Source organism: Chiloscyllium plagiosum, unplaced genomic scaffold (assembly GCF_037043375.1).
Source record: "Chiloscyllium plagiosum isolate Xiang-an unplaced genomic scaffold, Cpla_swu_hap1 HiC_scaffold_12, whole genome shotgun sequence".
In the NCBI taxonomy this organism is placed as follows: domain Eukaryota; kingdom Metazoa; phylum Chordata; class Chondrichthyes; order Orectolobiformes; family Hemiscylliidae; genus Chiloscyllium; species Chiloscyllium plagiosum.
In genome coordinates this window covers 36,345,503-36,371,651 of record NW_028270150.1, presented here as the reverse complement: position 1 = coordinate 36,371,651, position 26,149 = coordinate 36,345,503, and the positions used below count along the sequence as shown (strand labels likewise).

Sequence of the window (26,149 nt, the reverse complement as noted above, 5' to 3'; positions counted from 1 at the left end):
TCGCCCGCCCCCTCTCTCTCTCTCCGCCCGCCCCCTCTCTCTCTCTGCCCGCCCCCTCGCTCTCTCTCGCCCGCCCCCCTCGCTCTCTCTCGCCCGCCCCCCTCGCTCTCTCTCGCCCGCCCCCTCGCTCTCTCTCGCCCGCCCCCTCGCTCTCTCTCGCCCGCCCCTCGCTCTCTCTCGCCCGCCCCTCGCTCTCTCTCGCCCCCCCCTCGCTCTCGCGCCCTCGCTCTCTCGCGCGCGCGCGCCCCCCCTTCGCGCCCCCCCTTCGCGCCCCCCTCTCGCTCTCGCTCTCTCTCTCCTCTGCTCTCTCGCTCTCTCTCTCTCTCTCTCGCTCGCTCTCTCTCGCGCTCTCTCTCGCGCTCTCTCGCCTCTCTCGCGCTCTCTCTCGCGCTCTCTCTCGCGCCCCCCTCTCTGCGCGCCCCCCTCTCTCGCGCCCCCTCTCTGCGCGCCCCCCTCTCTGCGCGCCCCCTCTCTGCGCGCCCCCCTCTCTGCGCGCCCCCTCTCTGCGCGCCCCCTCTCTGCGCGCCCCCTCTCTGCGCGCCCCCCCTCTCTGCGCGCCCCCTCTCTGCGCGCCCCCCTCTCTGCGCGCCCCCTCTCTGCGCGCCCCCTCTCTGCGCGCCCCCCTCTCTGCGCGCCCCCTCTCTGCGCGCCCCCTCTCTGCGCGCCGCCTCTCTCGCGCTCGCGCCGCTCCCCTCGCGCCCCCCCCCTCGCGCCCCCCCCTCGCGCCCCCCCTCGCGCCCCCCGTCTCGCGCCCCCCCCCTCGCGCCCCCCGTCTCGCGCCCCCCGTCTCGCGCCCCCCGTCTCGCGCCCCCCCGTCTCGCGCCCCCCTCTCGCGCCCCCCTCTCGCGCCCCCCCTCTCGCGCCCCCCTCTCGCGCCCCCCCTCTCGCGCCCCCCTCTCGCGCCCCCCCTCTCGCGCCCCCCTCTCGCGCCCCCCTCTCGCGCCCCCCCTCTCGCGCCCCCCTCTCGCGCCCCCTCTCGCGCCCCCCCTCTCGCGCCCCCCTCTCGCGCCCCCCTCTCGCGCCCCCCTCTCGCGCCCCCCTCTCGCGCCCCCCTCTCGCGCCCCCCCTCTCGCGCCCCCCTCTCGCGCCCCCCTCTCGCGCCCCCCCTCTCGCGCCCCCCTCTCGCGCCCCCCCTCTCGCGCCCCCCTCTCGCGCCCCCTCTCGCGCCCCCCCTCTCGCGCCCCCCTCTCGCGCCCCCCTCTCGCGCCCCCCTCTCGCGCCCCTCCCTCGCGCCCCCCTCTCGCGCCCCCCTCTCGCGCCCCCCCTCTCGCGCCCCCCTCTCGCGCCCCACCCTCTGGCGCCCACCCTCTGGCGCCCACCCTCTGGCGCCCACCCTCTGGCGCCCACCCTCTCGCGCCCACCCTCTCGCGCCCCCCGCGCTCCCGCGCTCCCCCCTCGCACCCCCCCCTCTCGCGCCCCCCCCCTCGCGCCCCCCCCCTCGCGCCCCCCCCTCGCGCCCCCCCTCGCGCCCCCCCCTCTCGCGCCCCCCCCTCACGCCCCCCCTCACGCCCCCCCTTCCACCCCCCCCCCTCGCGCCCCCCCTCGCGCCCCCCCCCCCCCGCGCCCCCCCTCTCGCGCCCCCCCCTCTCGCGCCCCCCCCCCCCTCGGGCCCCCCCCCTCTCGCGCACCCCCCCCCCTCTCGCGCACCACCCCCCCCCCCCCCCCTCGCGCACCACCCCCTCCCCTTTCCCCCTCGCCTCCAGCTTCTTTGGCCCCCCCCCTTCTATTGCCCGCCCTCTCGTCGCTCTCGCCCTGTCGCTCGCGCCCTCTCCCCTCTCGCGCTCTCACTAGCCGTCGCTCTCTCTCTTGCCCTCGCCCTCGCCTCCTCGCTGTCGCCCTCTCACTGTCGCCCTTGCCCCTCCGTTTCATATGAGAGAGCAGCCGCTTGTGTGGTAGGATTATGATTTTGTTGGAAAAGACATTTTGGCAAAAAAGCATTGGAATCTCATTAGGTCAGAAAAACAATTACTTGTTTTCTTTTTTCATGTTATTTTCTCTTTGACTCAGAAGAATGGTAAGATTTATAGATCTGTGGACAGTAGTAAGCGTGCTTCTCACATTGCCAAGGACCCAGTCTTTGAATGGGCTGGCCAAGGAATGGTATGGCACGTTTTCCTTCCCTTAACTATGAACCTTCTAGGAGGAATCGCTACAATTCTGGGGCCATGTTCCTGATTGCTGGTGCAATATTCTAATCTCAAAGAAAACATCTCTCCCCAGATCAGCTAGCTGCATAGAACGTGAACCCAGGACTTTGCTGCTATCTATGATGCGTATTTAAGCTGTTCATTAAATTACTCAGCTACAGGGAAGCTCACTAATTTGTATAGGCATTTTTCCAAACAGGATAATTCTTTTGTCTTTTTCAGGGATGTTTTAGAAAATTTTAATCACAATTATTTTACTTATCCTGTTGTTCTCTCTCCATCTTTTAGCTTGGAAAGACAGCAGATGGAAAGAAGAGTGTTTGAGCATCCACTGTAATTCTGTTTTCCGGCATTTCGTTAACGTTCGTTCGTTTATCCAAATTTTTTGAACTGTCTTTTCAAATCATTATTTATCTTTTCCAGTCCTCTTTCACTCCAGGAATGATTCTGCATTTATATCCCTTGGTTTTTAAAAACAAAAAATTCCTCTATTGTCTGAAAGCCTTCTCTATGCAAACAATATAAAAACGCAATTTTTTGTACATTGCTTCTTAATAAGACTTCTATCTTTTAAATGAGTCTTCTTACAATGGACTTTTTGATTATTCTGCACAGTTCCAATAGAAATCAAATTCTAATTTGTTATATTTGGGCTTTGCTGTTTCTTTTGTCTATATGTCCAAATCACATTTATGAATGTATATGTTTAAAGTACAAATCCAACATAGATCCTCAGGACACTGGCATTTAGTCCATTGGTTACATTTTCAGTAAGGCGGCACATTTCAATAACCCAAACACTTGCACTGCACTTGCATTTTTCTTATGTCATCTCCACTTTGCACCTTGACCACCTGCATACTGAATGTTCATCTCAGAATCAAAACATTAGTACCACACCTGTGACCGTGATTTGATTTTCGCGAGTTTTGAGTTGTAATTTTTATTTAAGATGAAACAATGGTTGCTTCAGACTGATCAAGTAAACTGAAACATGTCCATTTACTCTTGCCCTCGGCTTTCTAACTATGGAGCAACATTCCTTTTATTTGTCCATGCTTCATTTTAATGTTTACATTTATGCATTGAATGTTTGGGGATTGTAGATGGCAACTTTATTGTAATCCACAGATGTAATGTTGTCCTAGGTGGATTAATCCATATGTGCATTTTTTAATCTTGATATCAATGCAGGCTGCCAATTATCATGCTGTGTCCTTAATTTGTCCTGTATATCAATGCACCATTTGCACCACACCACACTGAGTAGAGAGCCACAGCTGGCGGCTCCATCTTGAACAAACTGATTATTTTTGCTTTCATTGTGCGTGAAAGAGGATATAAGTAGAACACAAAAAACTTTTGATTCTCGCCATTAAGTATCTTTTTCTCCTTTTTATTTGTCTTTTCACTAGGTCCAAAAACACAACCCCTTTCTTGTGTTACTCGGGACATCACCTATAAAAGATGGCCTGCTAAAACAATATCCGTTCCAGAGATCCTGCCATTTGGCACCCTGAGCTCAGGTATGTGTATGTTCTGAGAGAAGTGGGTCTATAAGTTATTCTAATAAAGGTCTAGCATTACTCCAATGATAAAACAGTGCTCCAAACTTGAAACTACACTTGTGATTGGATATTAATGGTCCTCTACCACTAGGAAAGACCACAAGAACAAAATTATAAATGTGCTGTTGAGATTGACTCACGTTGACTAGGGCAGAAGCATATGAATCTATTATGAACATAATACATCTTTTTGAACAGGAGGTGCATTTAGTCTTTTGTGTCTGACAAATCTGTTAGCTCAACCCTCGTATCTGAATTGCAGTATCAGTAAGATTTGTAGGAAGTTGAATCTTTGATTTAAAGCCATCTTACCCAATGTAATTGTGTAATAATAAGTATTCTGATTACAATAAATATAATTATTAATCGTGCCATAAGATGAGAGCAGTGGGTTTGTTGCAATGTGAAATGTCTGGAGCAACTTTGCAATAATTGGAGTTAACCATTTGTGCTAAGCAGGAAGATACTGCTCCCAGGTGATTGCTTTGCTTTTGGGCTTTTCCTTTGGCATTGCAATTCAAGTTTTCTCAGTAACCTTTGGGGTCATACTGATTAGTCTACAATACTAGCAAAATTGTACTGAAAATCCAAAGTTAAAACAGAACGTTGCAAAAGATCAGCATTCAGGGAGCATCTGCAGAGAAATGCAGGATTAGCATTTTAGGTCAGTGATATGTCGTCAGATTATTTTGGTACATTTGTCGATGTACTACTGCTTCAGTTTGAACAATCGCAATTGACTTGTGTGCTTTGATCTGAAGTTAGTACTGGGTTGTATTCTGACTTTTTTTTTGAGCAACCTGAGAAACATGTTAATATCAATTTTAAAATACGTCATTACTTTTTGTGTTCCAGAAAGACATTTCCAAGCAGCACTTAAAGTTTTGAAGGACTGTGGTCTTCCACAAAACTTGAAGAAGTGGGTATACTCTCTCATTAAAATACAGTCAGGATAGATGAATTGTGGTTTGTTTTCAATTCTGTTCCCCATGATTGAGGCCCATATTTTTATTTGCTTTCTTTTTGGTTCTGCTAATCATGGTACAACTTCCAGTGATTTGACTTATCTGTATTCTGAGGTTTGTTGCATCCACTTTCCAAGTATCAAGTGGACTTTGCTTTTTCCTACCAAAGTATAATACCTCCCATTTATCTATGTTGAACTTGTGTATACCAATTATCTTTTCCATTCTACATACAGGGGAACCTCGATTATCCGAACGAGATGGGCAGGCACTATTTAGTTCGCGTATCGATTATTCGGTTAATTGATTAAATGCTTCCCCTCTGGGGCTCGGACTTTTTAAAGTCTGCTCCTCGTTCAAGAGACTGCAGCAGCACGGCACCTGAGACCCCCATTCAACCCTGTGCAACACCCCCCAACACCGTCTAATGCCGCCCCCCAACCTCTTCCAACACCGCCTTCAGCCTGCGCCAAACATCGCACCCCCTGCCCTCCAACCCCATCCAACTCCACCCCTGCCCCCCAAACCCATCCAGCCCCCTTTCCAGGGCAGCTGGACTGGACACCAACAATAAGTCTGTTGCTGCAGCTGCTTTTGTGGTGCGAGTCTCCAAATAGTGCACGCACACACACACACACCCCTTCTTACTGCAACTTTTTGACAGTTTGCCTGTACTGGACAATGTTGGAGAGATTATCTGGGGAAGTGGGGGGTGTTAGGGTGCACCCCTCTGTAGAACTCCAGGAAAAGTATGGGGAGAGAGAGAGAGAGGGCGGGAGGTCAGTCATTTGGAGACAGTGCCTGTTTAATCAGTGTAAACAAAAGATGCAATCACTGTTGGAAACACATCTTTGTAATATTTCTGTCGGGGACCTGGAGATCTCCTTCGATAATCCGATTTTCGGATAATCAAGATTCCTCTCTATCGGGAATGTGTTCCTCCTCGGTGTCGACTATTGTTAGAACCAGTGAGGCTCCAATTCTTTTGTAATCGTGGGTAAGGAAGGAGGAACTGGCTCCCTTCTCTCTCTCGCTTCACCCCCACCTTCTGACATTAATGAAAGACAAAGGATCCCTTTTATTCTCTTCTGTACAGTTTTTCTGAATTCCAATGAATTTGTTTTTCAAGGAGCCAATTTTACCGTGTGTTTCTCAATAAAGAAAGAGTGAAGATGTTAGTGACTAAAACATGAGGAAAAATAAAATGGAACATATGCGCATGAGCAAGAAGTAAATTAACGATCTAAATCAACAGCAAGAAAAACAAGTGGTTGGGAAAACTCAGCATATCTGGCAGCATCTGTGGAGTGAAAACTATTAATATTGAGTCTAGTGAGCCTTCTTCAGAACAGCAGTTACTGCTGTTTCTCTCCACAGATGCTGTCAAACCTTCATTCTCTAGTAATTCTGATTTTTGTTCCTGTTTCCAGCATACCCAGTTCCTTCTTTCTTATACAAGAATCTATATTTGGTTTGTCTGTACAGAATAAATGGTGAAAAATTGCACCTGTTAATTTGGTGATTTTGGTAACATTAACTCTGGCTTGTTGAGCACATGGGAATTTGGGGCTGTATAGATTTGATGAGACGAGTTGGCCTGTGCAATCGGTGAGTTGCTTCCAGCAATCAGACTGTGACTGCTTTTTTTTAAGCGGGAAATAACTAGTAAATGTTCTCTGCTTTAATCTTCATAGCACTCTCTCTCTCTCTCTCTCTCTCTCCTAGTGATACCAGTACACTAGACCATATCCAGTTCGTATATCTTACTGTTTCTTTCCTCAAAGAAAAAGAATAATCTGTCTCTCAAGTTTAATATATCCATAAAAAAAGTTAGTCATAGAGATGTGCAGCATGGAAACAGACCCTTCGGTCCAACCTGTCCATGCCAACCAGATATCCCAACCCAATCTAGTCCCACCTGCCAGCACCCGGCCCATATCCCTCCAAACCCTTCCTATTCATATACCCATCCAAATGGCTCTTAAATGTTGCAATTGTACCAGCCTCCACCACTTCCTCTGGCAGCTCATTCCACACACGTACCACCCTCTGTATGAAAATGTTGTCCCTTAGGTCTCTTTTAAATCTTTCTCCTCTCACCCTAAACCTATGCCTTCTAGTTCTGGACTCCCTGACCCCAGGGGCCAAGACTTTGTTTATTTACCCTATCCATGCCCCTCACAATTTTGTAAACCTCTATAAGGTTACCCCTCGGCCTCCGACGCTCCAGAGAAAACAGCCCCAGCCTGTTCAGCCTCTCCCTATAGCTCAAATCCTCCAACCCTGGCAACATCTTTGTAAATCTTTCCTGAACCCTTTCAAGTTCTTTTAAATAAAATTATTATATTAATTATCTATCAGTCTCCTGGAACAACAATTTTCTTTTGCCTCGTGAGTCATTAAATATGTTGCTGAGCTCTTAATGTTCATTTTAAAAAAATTTATCTTAAGTGGATGCATTTCATCCTGAGTTTGAGTTTGTTCAATACATTCACTTTTTTAAAAAAATTAACTGTACTTATTACACTACTCCTTATGTCACTCAATATGGTGTACCTGTTTTACCTTCCTCGGAACAGCAAAACAAAATAATATTTCTACCATCTGTTTCCTATGGTATTAACTTTCTACTTCTTAATTATCCTATTTCCGTCGTGTTGTATTGTAAAGAAATATTGTATTTCTTTTGTTTCATGTTTTTCAATAATTTGATTTCATAGCACCTATTTGTCTTCCTAATTTTCTTTGACTATTCTTTGGCCCCTTGCTGTTGTTACTCCTTTTGCTATTGGTAAAACTTTATGCATTCCTCTTTTCCAATCCTTAGTTGTTCACTTATCTCTAATTATCCTGCTAGCATTTTGTTATTCTTTTGTTTTTACTGGAAAATATTCTCCTTGCAGTCTGGCTATTGTTTTAAATGTTCCTTTCTTTGCCAGTAGTACTCTTTTCCTTGAGTTCTATTCTCAACCTCTGCAATGTATTAATTTGGTTTGCATCATGTTTATGTCTATCTCAATCACTGAACGTTTTGGAAGAGTGGAAATATAATAAATGTCTTTTCTTTCAACCTTCAGGTACAACTAGATTTAGCCATCTTTCAGACTGAATTAAATTAGCTTTATTGTCACATACTCAAATGAGTACAGTGAAAAGTTTACAAGTTGCTACTTACAGTGCCATCTTGGGTACAAGGTACCGAGGTACAAATTCTTCAGTACAAGTCCTTAGTGGGGGAGAAAAGTCCAGCATTACAGATCATAGCAATAAATTAGAAAATTTCAGAACAACAGTCTTTTCCAACCCAGTTCACACTGGCACCAGCCCCCAGACTCTGCCGGGTACAACAGAGTGTTACAAGGTTACATAAATTTAAGGTGAAGGGTGGAAGGTATAGGGGAGATGTCAGGGGTAGGTTCTTTACCCAGAGAATGGTGGGGGCATGGAATGCGCTGCCTGTGGGAGTGGCAGAGTCAGAATCATTGGCGAACTTTAAGCGGCAATTGGATAGGTACATGGATGAGTGCTTAAGCTAGGACAAATGTTCGGCACAACATCGTGGGCCGAAGGGCCTGTTCTGTGCTGTATTGTTCTATGTTCTATGTTCTAACTTTCACCTCAAGGCCAGGAGACTGCGCTGGAATCACCTTCACGTTCACACTGAGGCCATACCAGGCTGCTGAGACACCAACACTGGGCCAGAGGACCACCAGGAGAACTGTTTCCATTCCGGGTCCCTTGGATCTTAGGCTTAATATAGATGCCTTGATGACAAGCAGATTTATAACAAATTTTTACTGAATCAAAATGCACAGATGGAATACAAGAAGAAGAATCATGTAGACTTCAGTCGTAGAATTTTTGAAAATGAATTGCAGTGACCAAGGCTTACGGAATATACAGGATACGTAGGTTAATGTTGGAGGAGACTTGAAGGGGTGTCCCATGTGGGTAGGCTGTAGGAGAGAATGTCAAGGGTGTTGGCTATGGTGGGAAAGTCCTGACTGTGCTTTAGGGCGATAGGCTGTAGTGAAGGGGATAACCCAAGGATGGTATGCTTTAAAGGGCAGAAGATTGAGTGTTTGAGGTGAATAGATAGTGGGAAGGCACTTGACAACATCCAATATAGATGTTTAATAAAGCCTATTCTGTTTATACTTTATTATTATTGGGATTCAAAAAAGTGAACAAAGCCAAAGGAAAGAATGATAGTTAAATTAGTCAAGATATTTTAATTTTTAACAATTTTTTTTAATGATACTGCCCTTTTACGTTAAATCAGAAAACTCATTTTTTTGAAGCTTGTCTTTTTCTCTGTTTCATAGCCTATCATGCCTAAATTGCATTGTGGTTGGCAATGGAGGAATACTTCGAAACAAGACGTTAGGGAAAAAAATTGATTCCTATGATGTTGTCATAAGGTATTTATTTTTGCTAAGCCTTTGAATTAAGTTGTTTTATATGACTAACATAGTATTCTTGAGTTTTTCTTTTCAAGCATTTGTCAATTATAAAACACTGCACAATACTGAATGTTACAATTGTTTTCTAAAACTTAGAAATTGCTGCTATTCCCTTCTCAACGACTTCATAAATATTTGACACCTTTTCAAATAATAGTTGAACTTTTTTCTGGTTATTAAGGAATGGGATAACCTTGAAGGGAGTTTGCAAATTGACAGCTTTAAGAATGCTACATGAATGCTAATAATCATTTTACAAGGAGGGAGTGGACATTGCTTTTAGTCGCCCCTTGTAGACATAGTCAAAAAATGTTTTGGGAGGTATTTTTTTTGGAATGTATTCGTGGTGAGGTACAGTTTTTTGTGATGAAGATGAAGAGCATGAATTCAGGTGACATTGTTGCCTCTGGTATCAGAGTTTGATACATGCTTATGGCTAGAGAGGAACTTTGAATTGGGAGTCATTGCAATCCTTGTAGTTACCAATGGCAGGATGAAAAAGGATTCAATATGAAGAGCCAGGCACCAAACCCAGAAACAGCACTTCCAAGTTCATACTCCTTGTATTAACTGATCCACATGCAAATTGGCAAGGGAAAATCAGATTAGAGAGATGAATATCCAGCTCAAAGGTTGGTGTGGGAGAGGTTGGTTCTGGTTTATGGGCACTGGCACTAATCTTGGGGGCCCATACCGATGAGACTATCTCCACCTGAATTGTTTTGAGGCCAATATTCTTGCCAACCACACAACCAGGAAGTTGAAGAATATTCTAAGTGTACTGGGGGCAAGGGATCAAATTTGAGAAGATCTGGTAAATCAAGGCCAAAAGTAAGAGTTTTAATATGGAAAACAATAAATAGAAGGGATAGTGGGTATGAATCAGAGTCAACCAACTGATAAGATTAGAATTTACCAAGAAAGTAAAACTCCAGTTTCTGTATCTAAATGTTTGTCACTTTAGAAAGAAACTGAACTGAGTGCAAACAAACATGAAGTATGATGTGATCACTATTAAAGAGATGTGGCTCCAGATGGCATGTTTTGGAACCTTATCCTAATTTGAATTTGACATTTTAAGAGCAGTGGAGCTGGAACTATTTTGTAAATTTTAAGTGAGAACATGGAAGTAGAGTTGGCTCAAGTGACTTGACAAATTAGGTCAAAGGATGTCAATAGAGATGCACTCGCAGTCGTTTGACTGGGATATTTTAGAATATACAGAATAGATGCATTCCCACAAATAAAAATGCCAAGGATCAGAATAACCATCTCTGGTAAATAAATGCTAAACATGATACCAAAATTAAAGAAGAGAACAAAATTGTGCACAGACACATGAAAGATCGGAAGGTTGAACAGATGTTAAAAAATTAATAAAAAATTAAAAGCAAGTTAAAGATATTAAAAAATTGTATTTTTATAACTATTTAATGAAGAGTTACAAAATGACCATTGGTCCTGTTAAAACATGAGATGGGAAATGACAGATGAATTGAACTAGTATTTTGCATCCGTGTGCATTACAAAGGATAATGTAACATGCCTAGACTTAGCAATAAAATCAGGAAATGGACGGGAGGGTGGAACATAAAGAAATCCTAATCATCAGGAATGGTACCGAATAAATTGTTGGAGTAGGGGGTTGCCAAATGCTTGGCTCCTTATGGACTTCATCCCAGGGTTTTTAAAAGAGGTGGCTTTGTGAGATTATTGATGTGATGGTTTAATTTTTCAAAGCTCTCTTGATTCAGGGATAGAAGTTCCATTAGATTGGATGATAGTGAATGTAGGTAAAAACAAGGACTGCAAATGCTGGAGACCAGAGTCTAGATTAGAGTGGTGCTGGAAAAGCACAGCAGTTAGGCAGCATCCGAGCAGCAGGAAAATTGATGTTTCGGGCAAAAGCCCTTCATCAGGAATAGAGGTAGGGTGCCTGCAGAGTGGAGAGGTAAATGAAAGGGGGGTGGGGGTATGGAGAAAGTAGCATAGAGTACAATAGATTAATGGGGGTGGGGATGAGGGTGATAGGTCAGAGAGGAGGGCGGAGTGGATAGGTGGAAAGGAAGAGAGACAGGTAGGACAGATCAGGAGGGCGGTGCTGAGCTGAAAGGTTGGAGCTGGGGTGAGGTGGGGGGGGTGTGGGGAAGGGGAAATGAGGATACTGTTGAAATCCACATTGATGCCATGGGATTGAAGTGTCCCGAGGAGGAAGAAATCCATGTAGATTTCATCAGTTTCCTCATTTCCCCTTCTCCCGCCCCCCCGCCCCACCTCACCTCAGCTCCAACCTTCCAGCTCAGCACCGTCCCCATGACCTGTCCTACCTGCCTCTCTTCCTTTCCACCTATCCACTCCGCCCTCCCATCTGGCCTACCACCTCCATCCCCACCCCATTCACCTATTGTACTCTATGCTACTTTCTCCCCACCCCCCTCTCATTTATCTGACTCTACCACTCCCACAGGCAGCGCATTCCATGCCCCCACCACTCTCTGGGTAAAGAACCCACCCCTGACATCTCCCCTATACCTTCCACCCTTCACCTTAAATTTATGTCCCCTTGTAACACTCTGTTGCACCCGGGGAAAAAGTTTCTGACTGTCTACTCTATCTATTCCTCTGATCATCTTATAAACCTCTATCAAGTCACCCCTCATCCTTCACCGTTCCAACGAGAAAAGGCCTAGCACACTCAACCTATCCTCGTACGACCTATTCTCCATTCCAGGCAACATCCTGGTAAATCTTCTCTGCACCCTCTCCAAAGCTTCCACATCTTTCCTAAAATGAGGCGACCAGAACTGCACACAGTACTCCAAATGTGGCCTAACCAAAGTCCGGAACAGTTGCAACATCACTTCACGACTCTTGAATTCAATCCCTCTGCTAATGAACGCTAATACACCATAGGCCTTCTTACAAGCTCTATCCACCTGAGTGGCAACTTTCAAAGATCTATGAACATAGACCCCAAGATCCCTCTGTTCCTCCACCTCACTAAGAACCCTACCATTAACCCTGTATTCCGCATTCTTATTTGTCTTTCCAAAATGGACAACCTCACACTTGGCAGGGTTGAACTCCATCTGCCACTCCTCAGCCTAGCTCTGCATCATATCTAAATCTCTTTGCAGCCGACAACAGCCCTCCTCACTATCCACAACTCCACCAATCTTCGTATCATCTGCAAATTTACTGACCCACCCTTCGACTCCCTCATCCAAGTCATTAATAAAAATTACAAACAGCCGAGGACCCAGAACTGATCCCTGCGGAACTCCATTTGTAACTGGGCTCCAGGCTGAATATTTGCCATCTACCACCACTCTCTGACTTCGACCGGTTAGCCAGTTTTCTATCCAATTGGCCAAATTTCCCTCTATCCCATGTCTCCTGACTTTCCGCATAAGCCTACCATGGGGAACCTTATCAAATGCCTTACTAAAATCCATGTATACTACATCCACTGCTCTACCCTCATCCACATGCTTGGTCACCTCCTCAAAGAATTCAATAAGACTTGGATGAAGGGGCAAAAGGTATATTTGTTAAATTTGCAGAGGACTCAAGGTAGAAAAGAAAGTTATGAAGAGGACACTTTTTTTAAAAAAAAAAATAGGTTAAGTTAGTGATCAAAGATATCAGGAAGATTAAAGAAGCTTATTATCTCAGTGGTGAGATTGTAGAGCTCTGATGCAGGAGTTGTGAAAGGTCAGTATGCAGGTACAGGAAGTATTGTAATTATCATTTATCATGAGGGGAGTCGAAGAAAATATTTACAAGGATGTTGCCAGGTTTGGAGGGTTGAACTATAGGGAGAGGCTGAATTGACTGGAGCTGTTTTCCCTGGAGCGTTGGAGGCTGAGGGGTGACTTTTTATGGAGGTTTTATAAAATGAGGGGCATGGATAGGGTGAATACACAAGGTCTTTTCCCTTGGGTGGAGGAGTCCAGAACCAGATGGCAAAGTCTTAAGGTGAGAGGGGACAGATTTTAAGAGACCTGAGGGTGGTGAATGTATGGAATGAGCTGCCAGTGGAAGTGGTGGAAGCTGTTACAATAACATTTAAACGGCATCTGGATGGGTACATGAATAGGAAGGGTTTAGAGGGCTATGAGCCAAACGGGACTAGATAACTTCTGAATATCTGTTGGCATGGACAAATTGGACCAAAGGGTCAGTTTCTATGCTGTACATCTCCATGACTCAGTGACTATAAAAGCAGAAAGGATATCCATCAGTTACACAGGGAACTTGTACAAGCATTATACCTTGGAGAAGTAAACTGCTATACTAAACCTATCAAAAGCTGTAAGACCAAATTTACAAGAATCCAGTCCAATGTTACATATCACTATTCAAGATTATTTAAGACTGCCTAGGAATAGTTCTTAAATGTAGTCAGAACAGGATTAATGGCAGAGTTTCGTGAGTATGCTCTTGTAGTTGTTATGAAGGGAAAAAGTGAGGACTGCAGATGCTGGAGATCAGAGCTGAAAATGTGTTGCTGGAAAAGCGCAGCAGGTCAGGCAGCATCCAAGGAACAGGAGAATCTACGTTTCGGGCATAAGCCCTGCCCGAAACGTCGATTCTCCTGTTCCTTGGATGCTGCCTGACCTGCTGCGCTTTTCCAGCAACACATTTTCAGCTCTAGTTGTTATGAAGACATGGTTACATGGAGTTCAAAACTGCAAACTCAATATTTAGGCCTATGTGACTTTCTGAAAGACCAGGAAGGAAATGGTGATGGGATAGCTTTGTTCGTAAGAGGGAAATAAGGACAATAGTAAGAGATGATCTTGGATTGGAGGTAAGAAAAACAAGGAGAGGCAAACTCTCTGGAAATAGACTTTCTGCATCTAACAGTAGCTACACTGAGACCAGAATACAGAGGAATTTCGATTATCCGAACAAGATGGGCAGGCACTATTTCCTTTGGATAAATGATTATTCGGTTAATGGATTCAATGCCGTTTGGGGCTTGGAGTTTTCTATTAAGTCAGCTCACCATTCAGCAGCACAGCGTGCGCAAGCTCTTGCCCGCCTCCAACACCGCCCTCACCCGCCCCAAACCCTGTCCAACCTCACCCGTGCCCCCCAATCTTGTCTAACACCGCCTCCCTGCCCGCCCCTCCCAAACCCTGTCTAGCATAGCCCCCTGCCCGCCCCCAACTCTGTCCAACACTGCCCCCCTGCCCACCCCTGACTCTGTCCACCGTTCCCCACCCCCACCCCCCTTGCCGTCCACCATAACACTGCCCTAGCTGCCGCTGCCTCTCTGGGGCAGCCGGACTGGACACCTCCCCCCCCTGCTTTTGGGTGGAGTGGGGGGGTGGGGGTCTCCAAATAGCACACATGCACACAACTTTTTACTGCAACTTCCTGACAGGTTGCACCTTGTATAGGACAGTGTTTAAAGAGATTGTCTGGGGAAGGGGGGGTTTAGGGTACACCCCTATGTAGAACTCCAGGGAAAGTGTGGGAAGAGAGAGGGGGGGGGGGGGGGGGTGAGGTCAGTCCTTTACAGACGGTGCCTGTGCTCTCATCAGTCCAGCACTGTCCTTGGCAGCACTTTTAATCACTGTCAACCAAAGATGCTATCTGTGTTGGACACACTTCTTTGATGTAATGTTTCTGTCGGGACTTCAAGATCTTCGGATAATTGGTTTAGGAAATAGAGGTTTCCCTTCAGACAGGAGATTATGAAAGCTGTTAATTTTAAAAATGAACATTAATCGTGGATGACTTTAATCTTAGTGTAGATTGGGAAAATCAAATTAACTGAGGTTGCCTCAAGGAAGAAGTCACGTGTGGAAGTCAGTTTTGTAGAACAATATGTTGTAGATCGAACCAGGCATCAAGCTATTTTTGGATCTGGTTTTAGTATTGAGGCAGGTTTAACCAATGACTAGAGCAAAAGATCCCTCTAGGAAACAGTGACCAAACATGATAGAATTTAGTATTCAGTTTGAGAGTGAAACAATTTTACTTAACTTAAATAAGACTAATTACTAAGAAATGAGGGCAGAATTTGCTCAGGTGGACTGGGAAAGGAGCTTAACAGAAAATATGGTTGATAAACAATGGTCTTTTTTTTTAGAAAAGATATATTCAGTGATATATCTCCGTGAGAAAGGAGTAGTATAGGAACAGGATAATCCAACTGTGGTTAACTAAGGAAGTGGGAGGCAGTATTAAATTATACATTTTGTTTTCTTTCAATGTAGTAAAGATTAGTGGTAAGCCAGAGGATTGAGAGAGTTGGAAAAGCCAACAAAAGATGATATTTAAAAAAAATAATAAAATGAACTGAAGGCAAACTAGCAAGTAATCAACAAATATCAGTAAGTAGAGCTTCATCCCATCTGTTGGGAAGGGAGAGAGAGGTGAAAGTGAACACAAGCCCTTCAGAGAATGAGACTGGGGAAATAATTATGAACCCAGAAACGGTAGATGAGCTGAATTGGAGTTCAGAAGAATGAATAGCGGTCTTAGCAAGAGATTCTTTCGAAAGGCTGGTATTAAGAAGCATGCAGTTCTGAACCAAAATGTTAACTCTGATTTCTCTCCACGGAAGCTGCCAGACCAGCTGAGCTTTTCCAGCAACTTCTGTAGACGCTAAGATTGTTCCACTGTCATAGGAGAGTCTAGACCAGATGACATAATCTGAGTAAAAGGTATAGCTATAGCCATGCAGGGATTTAAAATAGAGTTCAGGGTGAGTTTCATTTGAAGATAGTGAATCTGTGCAATTCTTTACTGCAGACAGCTGTCATGGCTGTATTGTGTAGATTTCAGGCTGAAATATGCAGAGTTTTAATGAGTAAGGGAACTAAAGATTATGGGGAATAGGTAGGAAAGTGGAGTTGAGGATTATCAAATAATCCATGTTTAAAAATCACCCGGCACCAGGTTATAATCCAACAGGTTTAATTGGAAGCACTAGCTTTTGGACCGCTACTCCTTCATCAGTAGTTTTGATGAAGGAGCAGTGCTCCGAAAGCTAGTGCTTCTGATTAAACCTGTTGGACTATAACCTGGCGTTGTGATTTTTAACTTTGGACAGCCCAGTCCATCACCGGCATCTCCAAATCAAATAATCCATGATCTCATCGAATGGTGCAGCAGCCTTGATGGGCCGAATGGCCAAATTCTGCTCCTAAATATTTTAGTCTTATGAAAAGAATATCTAGCAATATCAAAGTATAGGGGGAGACCTGATGGAGGTATCTAAGATTGAAAGGTGTATATACAGTGGTTAGGAAGGCATTTTTACCATTTGTAGAAGAAATAGTGGGCGGCACGGTGGCACAGTGGTTAGCACTGCTGCCTCACAGCGCCAGAGACCCGGGTTCAATTCCCACCTCAGGCGACTGACTGTGTGGAGTTTGCACGTTCTCCCCGTGTCTGCGTGGGTTTCCTCCGGGTGCTCCGGTTTCCTCCCACAGTCCAAAGATGTGCAGGTCAGGTGAATTGGCCATGCTAAATTGCCCGTAGTGTTAGGTAAGAGGTAAATGTAGGGGTATGGGTGGGTTGCGCTTCGGCGGGTCGGTGTGGACTTGTTGGGCCGAAGGGCCTGTAAGTAATCTAATCTAATCTAATCTAATCTAGTAACCAGGGGTCATAAATGTAATGGAAGAGGTAAAAGGCAAAGAAGGAAGTTGCTACCATTTTCTTATTGCATCAGTAAATATAGTAACAGTACTAATGTGAAGAGATGCCTCCTTACAATGGGATGTCACTGGCACACTTGTTGAAGGCACTAAGGAAGCAAAGAATTGTGGTGATGACAGATTGAAGTGATAGGGGGCATAGCCATGCAGGGATCTAAAATTGAGGATAAGAATTTTAGTTTGGTTCTGTTCATAATTGGGATAAGTCAAGGGGCACAAAGATGATAGTGAAGCATAAGTTGATACAACTTCACACATGGACAGAAGAGTTTTGGATGAACTTTAAATTTACAGTGAATAAACAATAGAAGGTTAACCAGGTTTACATTTAAATAAACGAGTTTAAAGGTAATAAACCTTTTTTGTTTCAGATGAATTGTGGTAGGGAGATGTCTGGTGATGAAGGTGGAAGTAGCTAGTATTTTGATGTAGTGACATGGTTTGAAGCTCATTCTGGATTCAGAAATGACACACCACCATTGTGAACTGTCTGGTTGAGCCTTGGACAGTTTCCAGGGAGCATGATGATGTTGGTGACCATGGAATAGAGGTTTAGCAGCAAATTGAAGATGATGGCTTCAGCCTTCCTAGTATTTAATTGGAAGAAATTTGCTTCTCCAGTTCGGGATTGTGGGCAAATAATTTTGAGACAGTAGTCAATTCAAGAGAATGTGTTAAGTTAGAGCTGAGCGTTGACAATATATATTGAAACTGATGTGTTTTTCAGTAATATCATAGAAGGACAGCATGTAGGATGTGACATCCAACAGACAATAGGAGGTCGGGGGCGGGGGGGGGGGGGGGAGAACAAAGAATAACTCTTCGGACAATATCAGATTGTCCGATAAGATTAAGAAAAGTCATTGTAAATTATCCTTTTGGTTACGATTTGATAGGTTGGAACCAGTGAGTGCAGGCCTGCTTAGCAGGAAAAATGTTGAAAGAGGACAGTGTACCAATTTTATCAAAACTGCACAAGGTCAAGAAAGGAAAAGAAGGAATAGCTAGTTTTGTCACAATCGCATAAATTATTTGTGGATGGGAGGAGCATTTTTGTACTAGATTCGGAGGTGGAAATCTGATTTGGACAGTTTCAAACATGGAGTTCTTGTGCATCGATTTGGGTGGCAGCACTGCATTCAAGTATTTTGGATAGTTGGCAGTAGCTGATGGTTTGCAAGGACTGAGGTTGTTGAAAATTTGATTTTTGGAGAAGACAGGTAATGACAGATTAGATGGCAAGGGAACTAGCCTCTGAGATAGCAAATCATTAACGAATATAAATTAACATGGGAACTAGGAAGGGAAGCTGAATGGTCACCACTATAGTGGGGTGAGGGATAAAGTGGCTGTCATGAACAATAACAGCTCCTGAGAAGGTGAAGGAGAGATGGGAGGGAATTGGGGGAAAAAAAAATATTCAGATGGTCAAACTTTAAAGGGTGTTTTGTTCTAGTGGATTGAGTGAAGAGACTGAGGCAGCAATGGTCTGATTCTTAGTGACCTCTAGCAAAGAAACTTACAAGAATTTATAGTTCTGGTGGTGTCACTGGGACTAATCATGTTGATTTTTATTTGAGTTAAAATTGTACGCTACATACAGTGCAGCTATAGGGCTGGTACTTGCTAATCAAAAGGCTCCAGTTTGTTTTTAGTGTATTAGAATTGGAAGAAGTTTAGTTAGAAAGTATAAGTGGATTGAAGTGGGAAGAAATGTTCTTTCAATAGGTTAGATTTTGTTTCAATTTACCTCACTGCTCCTTTTCTAATTCCTCTTCAAGATTAAATAGTGGGCCTGTGAATGGATATGAAGATGATGTTGGGAGCAAAACAACATTTAGATTCTGTTATCCAGAATCTATTTTCTCTGACTACAGCCAGTATGATGCTGACACAACGTTGGTTTTTGTTGCGTTTAAGGCAATAGACTTACGATGGTTGAAGGAGGTGCTCTTAAAGCAGAGAGTGGTGAGTCCTCTGAAATTGTTCTTAACAATCTTCTTCCAATTATTCCTCTATGCTTGCAAATTACCAGCTTATTTCAAGCCTTTCTTTCCCTCCAGTCCTTTTAACATTTTTGCCTCAATAGTCTTTGCCCTTTTCTGTCTTAAGTCCAAGTTTCTATCCCTGCTACAACTCCAGGATCCCCAAAGACACCAATAATGTTTGTTTCTGTGGTGCAGTACACCTCTCCATTCTTTCCACTTTCTTTCAGTACCTTTGACAGTTGATTACACCATCCTCCTCCTGTTACTTTCCAGTAACTGTAGTCCAGTTTTGATGGATAACCCTGGCTTTGTTCCATGGTTATTTAGTAAATAGAAACCAGTGAATTTTCAACATGGCTTCTCTTCCCAAACCCATTGCCTTGAGCCTGTCTTGACACATTCTGGCCACCGTATCAGGCTGAACCAAGGTGTTCACTAGCTTGTTGTCCTACTTGCCATTTTTGGGCAGGTGCCAATCCTGAATGCTCCCTTTATCTTTCCATGCTCAACAATCCATGCCTTTGCCTTTCCACAGCAGACTTCCACATCCACGCCTTTTTCAATTTCAGACTTGGCTTTTTCTCCAAACTCCTGTTGGCTGGCTTCCCATCTTCTGTGAACTTCAGCTGACCCAAACCTCTGCTGTCTGTGTCCAGTTCAATCCATCCTTCACCTGCAGATTCAATGGATTTGACTTTAAGTGTTCCTTACAGGAGATTGTTTCACAGCAGAGTTTTGTCCCCAGTCTATCAATGCAGCAACTTTACTCAACCTATAACAGTTTGATTAATATACAACATGAGTTACTCTTTTGAATAATCTACATTTGAGGACAATTGTTGAAAATGGGATTTGAAAAATAATAAATGAAACTAACCTGTCCTGAAGATGCTGTAGAATCTACTTAGTAACAACTAACTGTTCACTCGTATGTGTAAGTGAATGTGAGGAAAAATGTAAATGTGAACATATTTGTTGTTTGGTCTTTTTGAGCTTGCAACCTATTTTGATTTTTTTGTTTTACAGTCCATGCGTGGCTTCTGGAAAAAAACACCTACAAATCTAATTTACAAAAATAGTCAAATAAGGATATTAAAACCTTCTGTAGTCCAAAAAGCAGCTTTTGATTTATTAAAACTGCCCACAGTTGTGCGTTGGCCTAAGGTACATGGATATTTCTTCTCATATTTTATTTTTCTGTATAGCTTAAATTAAGATCATAGAGACTTAGATTAGCTTGATTGCACCTAAATATGCTTAGTTATTTAGATGGTCTGCAGAATGGCAGAAGCTGATTTTTCTTTTGAAAATGACGTTTGTTTTCATTTGGTAAATTCTGGACTAACATTTACAACAAAAGAGGAAATGTTAGTGATGTGATATCCTAGCCAGTTCATGAATGTCAAACAATTTTAATGTTGTAACCTATTCTCAATCTTTGAGCTATTCTCAATATTATTCTGAAGTCAGGACACAAAAACTGTATAGAAAGAACAGCCTGGGTTGAGTTCATTCATTTGTTCTTTCTTTCTTGTTTTAATTGCAATCTTTGTTGTGGCATAATTGCTGACGCGCTCTGCATAATAGCTTTATACACCTGAGACTGGAAAATTTGAGATGGCAACACTCCACCCCTTCATTTTGAAGATGTGGTGTTCAATGAACAGCACAAAGCAAAAAATAAAATATTATTTGATTCCAGATTTATTTTTTCCTGCTTCTATTGATGGTGCAATCTGGTTTCTATTTTAATCTGGGAAAATTAATTATACTGTTATAAGTCTCTTTCTTGGCACTGATGCTTTCACCAAGCCAAGAGAGAGGGTGGAGAGGGTGTGCATGTGGGAGCTCCTTGTGCTAGTTGTATGAAAGCCAGACATCCCCAAATTCCCAGTTGATTTAATTTGAACAATTTAACCATAATTGTCTTATGTAGCTTTATATTTCAAAAGGCTGTCCATTGGGACAATAATTGAAAGGTCTTTCAGAACTGTCCTCTTTGGGAAAGCTAGCATAGAAGTTGTAATGCAGGTGGTCTCCCTGAGGAACGTAGGATACCTGGAAACTGTCCATATTGTACAGTTTATGTAGCAGTCTTAGCAAGCAGTTTCCAATTGCATAAATACTATATCCTGAGTCTTTTGCCCATGATAGCAAATGAGAAATTCTTTTGGATTGAGGAAATATAACCAAGGTAAGGAAGACTAATAAATGGGTGTTCATTTGAAGGATGAGGATAGTTATACATTAAGCCCTTCGCAACAGTATGCTGTCACACTGCACCACTGTTACATATTATGAAGTACTGGCCTCTCTGCTTGAAAGCTATGTGCATAACAATTGGTGATAGACCTCTTGTAAAAGTTTTTGTTTGTCCAGGGATCTAGTCAAAGGCGGCACGGTGGCTCAGTGGTTAGCCCTGCTGCCTCACAGTGCCAGGGACCCGGTTCGATTCCCACCTCTGCTGACTGTCTGTCTATGTGGAGTTTGCACATTCAGGTTTCCTCCTACTATCCAAAGATGTGCAGGTCAGGTGAATTGGCCATGCTCAATTGCCTGTAGCGTTAGGAGCATTAGTCAGAGGGAAATGGGACTGGATGGGTTATTCTTCAGAGGGTCGGTGTGGACATGTTGGGCCGAGTGGCCTGTTTCCACACAGTAGATAATCTCAAATCTCCCAGAATGATGCCTGGCACAAAGGATGATGTAAAGTAGAGCTCCTAGATTTTGCAAGCACTGGTTTAAATACATCCGCACTAAGAAAGTTCAGATTGGTGCTCCCTTTTGGTTGTTCCTATGAGAAAAGGAAATGGACCTATGGATTTATACCTTTACACGGGCTTATTAATCATCAAGAACTCTTTAAGTGCTTTAAGAGCACTGTGTGCCAAGTTGAAGCATATACACAAGTGGTACACTCCCATATCCAAGTTCACGAGGGTTTTGTGAGCCTCCAGAATGAGTTGCAACTTTAGAATGTCCTATCCCTAAGGATACATATATTTCATGCTAATACATTTTAGTTTTTTTTCAATAAGCCATGTCGGCCCTGGATTCTAGCTCGTAGCAAGATCATCTTGCTTCTGATCTGCAGAGTTTAAAGGTTTCATGTTTTTAAAGGATGACAGGGTTTCTACTGTGCAGTGCCAATCCAGAGTAACTGGTCAGGGATTTGGATTTGGCAGACAAAAAGCAGCTAAAAATTGGAGGCTGGCATGAGGGGAGACTGATTTAAAAAAATCTTCAACTCTCAGGATGAGGGCATAACCTGTCAGTGACCCTTCCACATATCCCGGTCAGCCCATTTGGAGGATGGTAAGTGTGAGATGATAGCAGAGGTGTCCAATGCAGCAGAAGAAGGCATTTACTGATGTGGAGATGCTGGTGTGGGTAAATGAAGTCCTCATTGAGGAGAAGCAGCATATTAACACAGTTGCTGCTCTAAAGAGCTGATAATTTTAAAATGCCAAATGGTTGGCAAATGGGCAGCGCACAGTCTACACTGTAATTAAGGGCAAGCACCAAAGTGCAAACTTTAGAATGTGGTTTGAATTGAAGCAGGGCATGTTGAGTAGAGAAGTAAGTTTAACCCTCCTTAGAATGTTGAGACTTGTTAACTAGTCTGAGCATATGATTCTTTTAAACGTCCATTCATGGGATCCTGGCATCACTGGTGCTGTTGAACTACTACAGTCCACTGTGGTGTGAGTACTTCTATGGTGTTAAGTAGAATGTGGTGACATGAAGGTATGTTACTGCACTAATTCATAGACTCCATGCTATGACTTAACCATTTTGTGAAATATCTTGTCAAATGCCTTCAGGAAGTCTAAAAACAACACATCTGCTAATCTCCCTCTATCCACTCTGGTTAAGACTCCCTTAAACTCCTAATAAATTAGTCAGACACTATTCATCCCTTTCATGAAGCCATACTGACTCTGCTTGATTAGATCATGGTTTTCCAAATGTGCTGCTAAAAGTTAGTTGCTCAAGTGCTTTCCCCACGATAAATTTTAAGCTAATAGATTGATAGTTAGCTAGTTTCTGCCGCCAATTGTAAAAACACTTTGGCCAGTAAGTGCTCTGAAACAAGTTGCACAAGTCTTTATTGTGACTGTTGGGATGATATATGGATCTATAATCTTTTGCTGTAACTAGTGTAGTCAGTAATTTCTTGATGACCATTTAAAGTGAATCAAATTGGCTGAAAACTGGCTACTTTGGAGACACCAGGAAAAGGCCAAGATGGATCAATTGATGCTTCTGGCAAGGTGATTGGAATGGTTCTCCCTTGTCCTTCTGTGATGTGCTGGACATTGCCATTAGTTGAGGATTTGGAATGTTTTGTGAAGGTTCCTCCTCCCATTCGTTGTTTATTTGTCCACTGTTTCACATTTGGATTTGGTAAGATCACAGATCCTTGGTTGGATGATCTCTCAGCTCTGTTGATTAACATGCTGTTCCTCCTTAGCCTGCATGTAGCCCTTTTTTCCTGTAGATCCGATAGGTTGGCATCTATTGATTTGTAATGGTATAGTGAAGGATATATCGAAGCATGAGTTTACAGATCATGGTTGAATAGATTTTTGCTGTTGCTGATAACACACAGAAGGTGCTGTGTTCTGGTTGGAGCTGTTGGATCTGTGTTGAATCTAGGATAGTGGTGCGTAATGCCACACAGCACGTAGCTTGCGCTGTGGTCATCCATATCACTGTTCTGAAGAGTGTATCTAGACAAGTAAATTTGTAATGATGCAGAAGTAGGCTTTTCTCGCTTGTTAGTTCTCTTACCGTTTGCCACAGATTCAATATAGTAGCCCTCTGTGCCAGAATTCACCCACCTCAGTCAATGGCAGTAATACCGAGGCACTGTTGATGCGCATTCGACATATTTTGTGTCCTCTTTGCTCCCTGGTGCTTCTTGGTGAACGACTGATTCATCAGCTGAAGTAGAAGGCTAGATTCTCACCAGCAGGAGGTTTCCTTTCCTTGAGACCTTATGGGGTCTGGCATCCATTTTCAGGACCTTCAGGTCCACTTCCTTTCAACAGTATATCATTCTACTTCTTGGTCAGTCTGCCCTGCTAATGGGACAGACTTCTGCAGGATTGTTGAAGGAGGAATCTGGAATCTTGACTGAAGGGTTTTATTCTGTGGGTAAGAACATGTTAAACAGTGGCTTGACTCATCCTTGAGGCATTCCCCTCACTTTTGTCGCACGTCACAGATCTCCATGAGGAGGACATTCTTGTGGGTGGATTCTAGTATTGGTAATGAATGCTGCAGTATTTGATTTAGAACATTGTGGTGAATGCTATGCAGAGGAGCTTGTAGGAATATATTTAGTGGTTCTAGATTTACTAGAATAAAACCTGTCTGCAAAAGGTTGACTTAATACGTCTGTTCAGCAATCCACCAACAAGCTACTTCATCTTGCAGCTGAATTCTTCCTTCTCCAGAGAGAAGGGACACAGTTGCTTCTGGTACTATTGGCCAATTGGGTGTCTTTTTTTGTTTTGAAAAATGTTTTTGTGCATCTGTGGAAGACACCCATATCCCTTCCATATTTTGACGTCATTGAGTAGGACTTCATCTTATTTCTGGACATTTTGTAGTGCTACTTCAATTTTCCTGCGGTAGGTTCTACATCTGTTGTCAGAAACTTGCTTCTCTTTCCACAAGATTTGTAAAAGAAAACTTAGGAAATCCAAGACAACCATTGAGAAACTTGTAATCGGCATTTTATTTTTGGAACTTCATTGATGGTAGTATGATTGCTGTTGCATGTAGTGCTTACCAGAAACACGTTGAATGGAAGTGACTGACTTAAAATGCAAAGTTTTATTGTGCAAGTTCATTTATTCAAGTCCAACTAAAAATCTTAGTAATTTGAAAATTTGATTTTTAAATGATGCTCATCAATAAACAGCTTGTGGCCTGTTTTTTTATGAATTGATAACACTCCTGATTTACTGCAGTGCAACTATGGTTTATAGTTACACTGCAGTAAATCAGAAGTGGTACCAATTCATATATGTTCATTTTAGCCTCAAATGAGGTTATAGGTTGGCTTCAATATTTCAACATCTCTCTTCCTGTGAAATTGGGAGTACTGCATTTACTTAGCCTGCAGAATTGGGAAGGTATGAATGCAGTTAGGGGGATTTCACTAGTGTGAAAGTTGATTCTTTGCTTTCTTCGCTGGTCGATATTGATGTGACATTTTTTGGAAATCACTTCACTGGCACCCAAAGAACCAAATTAACACTTTCATTAGAGTAAGTGAAGAATTGAGACAATTATTAGAAATGGAATTTGTAATCATATGGTAAAAGATGGGTTGATCAGGGAAAATCATGTTCAGCTAACTTGCTGGAGTTTTTTTGGAGAGGTACAGGCTCTCAGGGCAATGCTGTTGACATGGTATTCATGGATTTCTAGAAGGCATTTGATATGGTGCCACGCAACAGACTTGAGTAAGTTGAGAGTCATGGTATAAAAGGGACAGTAGTAACAAGGATGGAAAATTGGCTGAGTCATAGGAAACAGGCAGTAGACACCTTTTTTCAGGCTGGAGGAATGTTTGTAGTGGAGTTCCCCAGGGGTCTCTTGTTGGTCTGCAGATGACAATTTCAAAGTTTGTGGATGGCTCTAAAATTGGAAGAATTGTAAAATGTGAGGAAGACTGTGGCACTCCAAAAGGACTTTAATGGGTTGATAGTGTGGGTGGATAGGTGGCTGTTGAAGTTTAATACTGATAAGTGTGAAATGGTGCACTTTGGTCTGAAGAAAATTGAAAGCCAACATAAAATAATAGGGTACAATTATAAATGGGGTGCAGGAGCAGAGGGACTGAGGTGTAGATGCGCACAGATCATTTTGAAGGACAGGTGGTGAGAACAGGTAATAAAGCAAGGGATGTTCTCAGCTTTAAAAATAGGGGCGTGGATTCAAGAACAAAGAGGTGATGATGGACTTATACAAGACATTTGTGAGTCACCTGAAGTATTATGTGCAGTTGTGGATGCCACATGATAGGAAAGATGGGAATGCATTGGAGAAGGTGTAGAAACAATTCCAAGAATGGTTTCATGAATGGGAAACTTCAGGCAATGAGGCTAGATTGAAGAATTTGGACTGCTCTCCTTTAGGATTTTGAACCTCCATCAAATCTCCTCTGAGTGGGCTGGATACAATAGGTGGGGAGAGGCTGCTCTGTCTCATACAAAGAGAAGGCACAGATTTAAAGTGATGTGCAAAAGAAGTAAAGGTGTTGTGAAAAACCTTTCTCAGTGAGTAGAAACAGTATGGAATGCAGTTTTGTTTTATATTCATTCAT

The 26,149-nt window shown here is 43.5% G+C and overlaps 1 protein-coding gene across 1 annotated transcript in view; it reads left to right on the top strand.

Annotated features, from left to right (window-relative positions):
- Positions 1 to 26,149, top strand: part of LOC122555294 (type 2 lactosamine alpha-2,3-sialyltransferase-like) — a 40,401-nt gene that overhangs the window by 7,429 nt on the left and 6,823 nt on the right. The window contains exons 2-8 of the mRNA XM_087993194.1: positions 2,008 to 2,014; positions 2,436 to 2,480; positions 3,563 to 3,673; positions 4,571 to 4,634; positions 9,006 to 9,101; positions 18,601 to 18,787; positions 19,834 to 19,971. Of these exons, the coding sequence (XP_087849320.1) occupies positions 2,008 to 2,014; positions 2,436 to 2,480; positions 3,563 to 3,673; positions 4,571 to 4,634; positions 9,006 to 9,101; positions 18,601 to 18,787; positions 19,834 to 19,971 (648 nt within the window). The remainder of the gene's footprint in view (positions 1 to 2,007; positions 2,015 to 2,435; positions 2,481 to 3,562; positions 3,674 to 4,570; positions 4,635 to 9,005; positions 9,102 to 18,600; positions 18,788 to 19,833; positions 19,972 to 26,149) is intronic.